Source organism: Psammomys obesus, unplaced genomic scaffold (genome assembly GCF_907164565.1).
Source record: "Psammomys obesus unplaced genomic scaffold, mPsaObe1.curated_primary_1811, whole genome shotgun sequence".
In the NCBI taxonomy this organism is placed as follows: domain Eukaryota; kingdom Metazoa; phylum Chordata; class Mammalia; order Rodentia; family Muridae; genus Psammomys; species Psammomys obesus.
In genome coordinates, this window is record NW_026586383.1 from 12642546 (window position 1) to 12650649 (window position 8104).

Genomic DNA, 8104 nt, shown 5'->3' on the forward strand with positions numbered 1-8104 from the left:
TTTAAAAGGGTTCATGGGAGAGGGTTAAGATTGAAATGTGTTTGGGTTTTTTTTGGTTTTTGTTGTTGTTGTTTTGTTTTTTTGTTTTTATTTTGGTTTTGGTTTTTCAAGACAGGGTTTCTCTGTGTAGCCTTGACTGTCCTGGACTCATTTTGTAGACCAGGCTGGCCTCAAATGCACAGAGATCTGCCTGCCTCTGTCTCCCTGAATGCTAAGATTATAGGCATGTGCCACCACGTGAAATGTGTTTTAAAAGGGCTATTTTTTTAAAATTATGAAAATGTGACTATTTTTTCTCATTTATGTTTTCTTCTACTTCATATAATAAGCATATGTTGATTTTATAAATAGACATTTGTCTGTATAGGCATGTGTATGTGGGTTCATGCATCTGTAATTCTTCACCTTAATTTTCAAGACATGGTCTTTTACTGAACCAGCTCACTAATTGGTTAGACTGCCTAGCTAATGATTCCCTGGAATCGTCCTGTTTTTATTCCTCAGGACTACAATTACAGGCATGCAGTGCCACATTTGACTTTTTTTCTTTTGTCTTTTTAAAATCTGAATGCTGGAGATTCAAGCTCAGACCCTCATATTTTTACAGTAAGCACTTTACCCACTGAGCTGTCTCCTCAGCCCTAGATATTTTCTTTTTAAAGATTCACTTGCTCTTTTCACAGCCCATCATACTACTCACAAGGACTTAGAGTGAAATTACTATGTTCTTGAACTCAAAGGGAAAGATTAGCATCGTACTATTTGTTGAGGATGCTCTGAATATTGGTCCAGGAATGTAGTTGGTAATAAGATAAAAGCAAGGAGAAGGACACTAATACAATGACTAGAGATGGTGAAGTTGCCTAAAGACTTACTAGTATCCCAGAAGGAAAGCCGGCTTGAGATACTCTACATGGGAATTGAGTCTAGAGGGACAAACTAATCATAAGATCATTTCCTGTGGGAGTCTAAGTACAACACATACGAGAACAAAGTCATGCAAACTGGGATGGACAAAACAGTAATCAAAGCAGAGACCAAAATCCAAGTTGCAGCACAGTGTGCTATTGTGGTGATGCATATAAAATGTAAAGTTTATTTGTTAGTAAAGACTTCTCCATGGGTCCATAGTTCCTTATTTCCTTGTGCATACTTGACTAGAACACACCTCTGGATTAGGCACTTAACAGAGGGCAATAGCTTGCTCAGCTGGGCTTCTTGCTGCAGACTGTGATCTTGACCATGGCTCTGTTTCAAGGCATACTTTCCATGGTCTCTGGTAGCATTTATTCTTTTCCCAACTGTTAGCACATCACTAACAGGACAGGCAATGGAATTTCAGAGGTGAATTATCTTCTCAAAGCCACTGGAAGCCCTAACTGAGTGACTTTTGAGCCTGCATACAGCTGCTCCACACTGCCCTCTGGGAGTGAGCTAGAGCTCCCATATCTTCAGCTACTCTGAAACTGTCTCAGCACAGAGCTAAGCCCTAGATCTACATGATAACAATAAGAATCAATAACGTTCACATACAAGTTTACATTTGTCTAGCAGCACTGAAGAAATTTACCTCAGAGCATGATTTTTAAAAATGAAGATTTTTAAGTTGTGTTCATTTTGAAAAGATCACTGAGTGAGTAGCTAAGAGATTGCTATTTATTGTGTGTGTGGTTTATCTATCTACATACTGTGATTGCCTCTTATTGCTACCAAACTCAGGTCTGGATGCTTATTACATAGAAAGTTAATCCCTAGGAGACAAGAACTGAAAAAGAAGCAGGCTTTATTGAGGATGCCAGTCACCCAGAAGGAAGCAAACTGATATGCCAACTCCCCCCTCCCAAGTCTTTGAGGGAAGTGAGAATATTTATGTGAAGACAAAAATAAGGGTTATGTGTAGAATCAGCATTCTCAGGAACTTGAGTTAGACAATCCTGTGCTAGCCAGAGTTGTTAATCTCCTGGTGGTAGTCTAGTCTTACCTTTATGACAAGATTCTCTGTAGGGCAGAGAGAAGGCTGTATCTTAGGAATGAGTAGTAAGAATAAAGCAAGATGAAGTTACTAAAGGCAACAGCCTGTTATAACAAACCATGAAATGACTACTGTTACTCAACTTAATACAGTGGCTGCAGAAGCCTTGGTTGGGTCCATGTGTTAAACTGCCTCCTGTAGATTTATGGACAAGTAATTTTACTATTTGAAGTTTCCTTTGTCTGTGTTTGCAAGTCAAAGCTGCTGCTTTTACAGCTGAAGCTGTGGGAGCCCAGAGAAGTTCTTGTGTCTCATTGGCAGGTCTGTGCTGTGTTCTTAGTGCTGTTGTCATTCCTTGATGTTTTTGAAAAATTCACCAACCACCCAAGAAATCTGACATGGCCACATATGGCATTATTATATTATTCTGAATTCTATCACATACTTCTGTTTATTGTTTCATGAAAAATCCTCCACAGCTCCAGATAAATTATGTTCTTGGAGTGAGTAACTCTGTTACCATCAAATCTGGCATAGACTAGCACTCATAAATGCCTACTTGAAATGTATAATTTTTGTGTCTCACCAGCTATATATGTCCCCCCCAGATATATGGGGGAACTGAGAAATATGTTTAGTTCCCAGGAAAATGTATGGTAAACCCTTTTGATAACCAGTTGTTTTAGTTTACACAGAAGGGTCATACTGAGCAGTAAAATTATGTTTGTGGAATGTAGGATGAGGAGGGAAGACAAGTAAAAGAAGAAATAAGGCTGATGTCTAGAGTGAACCTCCTATCTGACTTTAAATTGGCCGGAGTTTACTTTAACCAAGAACAACCATGAGGAGAACAAATGCACTTGCCGTTTTGGTTTTACCAGTGAGAAGCAGAGATACTCTACGTATTATTTGTCTCTTGGACAGTGACTCCCTTGATTCAAATGTGGACTTTAATTACTGGACATAAGTGTTCTTCTGGCATTAATACCCCTTTTTTTTCTAATTTTTAATTAACTGTGTAGTTGGATGAGCAGAGAACATAAGTAAAATAGTATGAGGAGGGAAACTCCTCAAAAAACTTTCAGGCCAGAGCTACCTCTATTTTCTGTTCTAAATGCAACTTTTAAAAAAAGAAGAAGAACTGATCTGACACCCCACCCTGAACACTACGTAATACACATTCTCATTAAACTCCACCCCCTCTGAAAGAAACTGCATTTCTTACTTTATACTATCTTTATGTTTGATTTGCACAGCTCCCCTGGCCAGAGGAGGTGAGACATCCGTTCCCCCTACAAGAAACTCTGGTAAGTCACCTCTCAGCCCTTGGCAGGTTAGTTAGCTCAGCTTCTGTGATGTGTAAAAACTTTAACAGGAAATCCTGAGAGAACATCTGTCAGCACCAGGTGCTCACAGAATTATCTGAAAATATAATCTTTAAGATAAAGGAAAGATAAGAATTTAGGTTGTGTTTCAGCATGTGATGTCATCAAATATACAAAACATAATTGTTAATGAAATATTTAAAAGAGACAGTAATTTTTTAGCAAACAGAGTTCATGCCTCTTAAAACAGCTTCTAGAGCAATGATATGGCTGGAATTTGCTTCTGTAACATTATCTTCAGCTGAGAAGAGGCGAACCCTCTCCAAATGTCCCTTGGAACATGTGCATGCCAGAAGCTCTTCTCTTTCTCTCCTTTCCCTGCCTGTCTCCCCAAAAATAGGAAAACCTAAAACTTGTCTAAGTTCATATCAAATCTCAAGTATCTATAGCACACTTAGTAGATGATTCTTGTTCTGGCTCAGCACTTGAAGGTGAGATTTTTGTGGGTGCTTCTGTCAACTGCCTAAATGAGAAGTATGAAGAGCTCTGGAGAATCAAGTAGAGAAAATTCTCAAGTAAAGTAGTAGAACTTTGACAAGACAAGCCAGTTGGTTTTAGAGCCTGAGCACTGAACTACTTAGCCTGTAAGATATTCACCCTTAGAGACGGATGTAACATTTTCTACTTGACCATTTTTCTGCTTACATGAGAAGTCTGGGTGGTGTCAACTTAGGAAGCAGAAATAATTTCAGAGAAAAAAATGAGGATGGCCTACTTTAATTACTGATGCTAGATTCTATGACACTGTTGGAGTACTTAGACATTAGCCCATTTCATCCTGACCACAGAGAGGCACCATGTTACTTAAAAAAAAAAACAAAACAACAACAACAAAAAAGGCTTATTAGTTACCAAGAAGTGACAGGCAATAGGTAAGTTAACAGTTCATGCTGCCAAATTCAAAGTCAGTTTCTTCTTGGTGGTTTTGTGTTAACTTGTTCATTCTTTCTGTACTTAGGGGGCTTTTGTCTAGAAAAAGGTAAACAGTATTACCCACCCCAAACAGTTAAGCTAAGCGTTTAGTGAGTGAGTGGATAAGAAGCTTAGAACAGGATTAGCACCCTCATTCTTACTGGCACTTACGTGAAACCTACTGTTTGTGGGTAAATGCCTAGAAACAGTATCTTCAATAGAACTCTTGAGGCTGTGAGTCATATAGTGCCTGACTCAGTTTCACAGATTAATTCACCCTACATTGATTTGAAAAGCAAGATTTTTATTTGATGAAATGCATCTTTGGTGAATTTCAGCTCATCTGATGATAGAACAATTAAATTTATAAATCTATGCTTCAAAGACCTACTAAGTTATAAAACAATTTGTAATTATCATGGGCCAGTAACTGCTTTAAACTTTGTTAAGCATTGTCTTTTATTTGTTCATAGGTTCTTGCAGGATGGATTTGCAAGAGTCAACAACAACCTTTAACTATGACAATGATTATGATACATCAGCACCCTGCCAAAAAACTGATGTGAAACAAATTGCAGCCCAGCTCCTGCCTCCACTCTACTCCCTGGTATTCATCTTTGGTTTTGTGGGTAACATGATGGTCTTCCTCATCCTAATAAGCTGTAAAAAGCTAAAGAACATGACTGATATCTACCTGTTCAACCTGGCCATCTCTGACCTGCTCTTCCTGTTCACTCTCCCAATCTGGGCTCACTATGCTGCAAATGAGTGGGTCTTTGGAAATATAATGTGTAAATTATTCACGGGACTCTATCACATTGGTTACTTTGGTGGAATCTTCTTCATTATCCTCCTGACAGTTGATAGGTACTTGGCTATTGTTCATGCTGTGCTTGCTTTAAAGGCCAGGACAGTTACCTTTGGGGTGATGACAAGTGGAGTCACTTGGGTGGTGGTCATGTTTGCTTCTCTCCCGGAAATAGTATTTACCAGATCTCAAAAAGAAGGTTTTCATTATACATGCAGTCCTCATTTTCCACACACCCAATATCATTTCTGGAAGAGTTTCCAGACGTTAAAGATGGTCATCTTGAGCCTGATCCTGCCCCTACTTGTCATGGTCATCTGCTACTCAGGAATCCTCCACACCCTGTTTCGCTGTAGGAATGAGAAGAAAAGGCACAGAGCAGTGAGGCTCATCTTTGCCATCATGATTGTCTACTTTCTCTTCTGGACTCCCTACAACATTGTTCTCCTTCTGAACACCTTCCAAAAATTCTTTGGACTGAATAATTGCAGTAGTTCTAATAGACTAGACCAGGCCATGCAGGTGACAGAGACTCTTGGAATGACACACTGCTGCATCAACCCTGTCATCTACGCCTTTGTTGGGGAGAAGTTCCGGAATTATCTCTCAGTGTTCTTCCGAAAACATATTGTCAAACGCTTTTGCAAACACTGCTCAGTTTTCCAGCAAGACAATCCTGATCGTGTAAACTCAGTCTATACCCGGTCCACAGGAGAACAGGATGTTTCTACTGGTTTATGACCTGGGCTGAGTTTTTTATATCACTTAGTTTTTCTATGTAGCTTGGGGATAGAAATGGTTCCTTTTTAAAAATAAATTAGTATCATAGAGGGCCTAAGATACATGTACGTTTTTGATATTTAAAAGATTAGATCTTTGAAAGCCGATTGGTTTTATAAAGCCAAATGAGGATGTATTGATGAGATAGTCATCCCTGGCCTCATTCCCACTTACCTCCAGTTATTGGCAAACTCTTCTTTAGCCACAAAAGTTCACTATAGAAAACAACAACAACAACAAAAAACTCCTGAGAATGGGGGATGGGGTGGGTATTTTATTTTGTTTTTTGGAGCTTGACTATTTGAACAAAAAGAACAACACCAATCAAGAATACCTTGTACAGTTTTTTTTTCTTTACAAGGCAAAATTCAGGTTATAAATGTACTTAAAATAGGTCTTTGACTTGCCCTGAGAGTGTGACTAGTTAGGAAATAGATAACTAAGCTACATAAATTAGTTTCACAGACTTGTATGATCAGGTAAGTGTTCGGTGGCCTTGGAGGGTTGGGAGCAGGTCTTAATAAGAAGAAACTTGAACTAGATCATATGTTAGGAAATGAGAAGGAAGCCATTCTCTGGCTGGCATGACTGCATGAGCAAAACAAACGTATAGCTGTGGCTAGTTGAAAGGGCCATGAAGAAAAAGACCAAGGCTATATCCTAAGGCATCATGTCACCCCTGCTTCTTCAAAGTTATGAACAGGCTAAGGAGCACCTGGATTGGTTTGTACAAACTTACTTATGGCTAAGAGTGTCTTGGCAATGGTGAGCATTTAGGGCAAGTAGATCAGTAGCAATAAGGTCAGGGTGAGAGCCAGTCACCTAGGCTAGACAGTGAGGAAGCACCACTTCTGTATATAAAATGTAAAGTCAGCAGAACTTGGGTTATATTGGAGGTAGAGCTGAACTAGAACCCTTACATTTAATTGGGTTGGAATAACCATTGAGGTTAAAAAAAATAAAATAAATAAAAAAGAAGGGTAGAGGAAAAAGTTTGGCCTACGAGGGTAGTCTCTTTTACAGCCTGAATATACTGCTGCCTCAGGCTGGCATTTTGTTCTTGCCCTCAGACCCAAATCTTGCCATTCCAGCTTTGATCCTGAGGGGTAACCAGAGGGCTGTGAAACACCTGGCTTATGAATCATGAGCCTGAGGACTATGAATAATACAGACCCCTTGTGGATTCTAGGTGAGGGTTGTTTACATAGTTTGAACCCAGAAGTTTTCTAACCTTGAGCAGAGGCTCCAAGAGTTGAGGGAAGAGCATCAATTTTCTCTATTTACATAGCAATCGGCAAATCTGGGAGATAACCATCCTTTTAGAAACAAGTTGCTGTGAGCTTTAGGAGCCATGAAAGTGTGATTACTGCCTTCGGTGTTCCAGGTTAAGTGTGAAGGTTTCAGTTACTCTTTCCAGATGGTTTCTCCACACAAACAATGGTAAATTTAGCCACTGCAGAGAAGTTTAAGAGTTTTGTTGTTTCTTTTTAGTTGCTATTTATTATATTGTTTTGAATTTTGGATCAGTTAAGACCTCCATAGTGAAGATTAAGGGAACAAACAAAGAGGTTAGACTCTCTCAGAGGATTCAAATAGCTGACTAACAAGAGGTGCTACTGGTTGTTCTTAAGTTCTGAATATGAAACCAAAGCCTTGTGGCTGAAAGCAGGAAGTGAACATTTGCTTTTTTTCCTCTGGGATCCACATCTTTTTTCTCACTGTGTAGAGCAGACTAGCCTCAAGCTCATGATCCTCCTTAAGCACTGGGGTTACAGATATATATGAGCACACCCAGATGTATTTTTATATTTTTAAACATATAGAAAGTTACAAAGTCTTTGACATAATAAGTCTTATTAAAAGTGCTCTGTAAAAAATAATTGCATTTTTGTCCTTTCAATCAAGGACAAAATGTACATTTAGTGTATAGTACATGAAATTATGAGGATATTTTATTAGTTGTTTTGGCGAACACTTTCAAATAGTGTGTATTTAAATGTAGCTCTTAGCTTAAATAGATGGTGATGATGATTATATTTCCTTTAAAATATTTTAAATATTTTAACAGTCAACTTTCTTCCTGAGACAAATTGTTATAATAATGTGTTGTTAAAGATGCTACTTCTAAAAAAAAAAAAAAAAAAAAAAAAAAAAAGATGCTACTTCTAAGCATGTAGTTTCTGAACAGAGTTGCTCTAAGAGATTGTAAATTTCAAATTGTGCTTACTCTCAACCAAAAGAGTTTTA

The 8104-nt window shown here is 38.5% G+C and overlaps 1 protein-coding gene across 1 annotated transcript; it reads left to right on the forward strand.

Moving 5' to 3' along the window:
• The first annotated feature begins 3223 nt into the window (after positions 1 to 3223).
• On the forward strand, positions 3224 to 7876 carry LOC129672229 (C-C chemokine receptor type 5). The gene is made up of 2 exons (XM_055601523.1): positions 3224 to 3279; positions 4743 to 7876. The coding sequence occupies exon 2, from the start codon at positions 4754 to 4756 to the stop codon at positions 5816 to 5818; it is 1065 nt and encodes a 354-aa protein (XP_055457498.1). The 5' UTR covers positions 3224 to 3279; positions 4743 to 4753; the 3' UTR covers positions 5819 to 7876.
• The last annotated feature ends 228 nt before the right edge of the window (positions 7877 to 8104 follow it).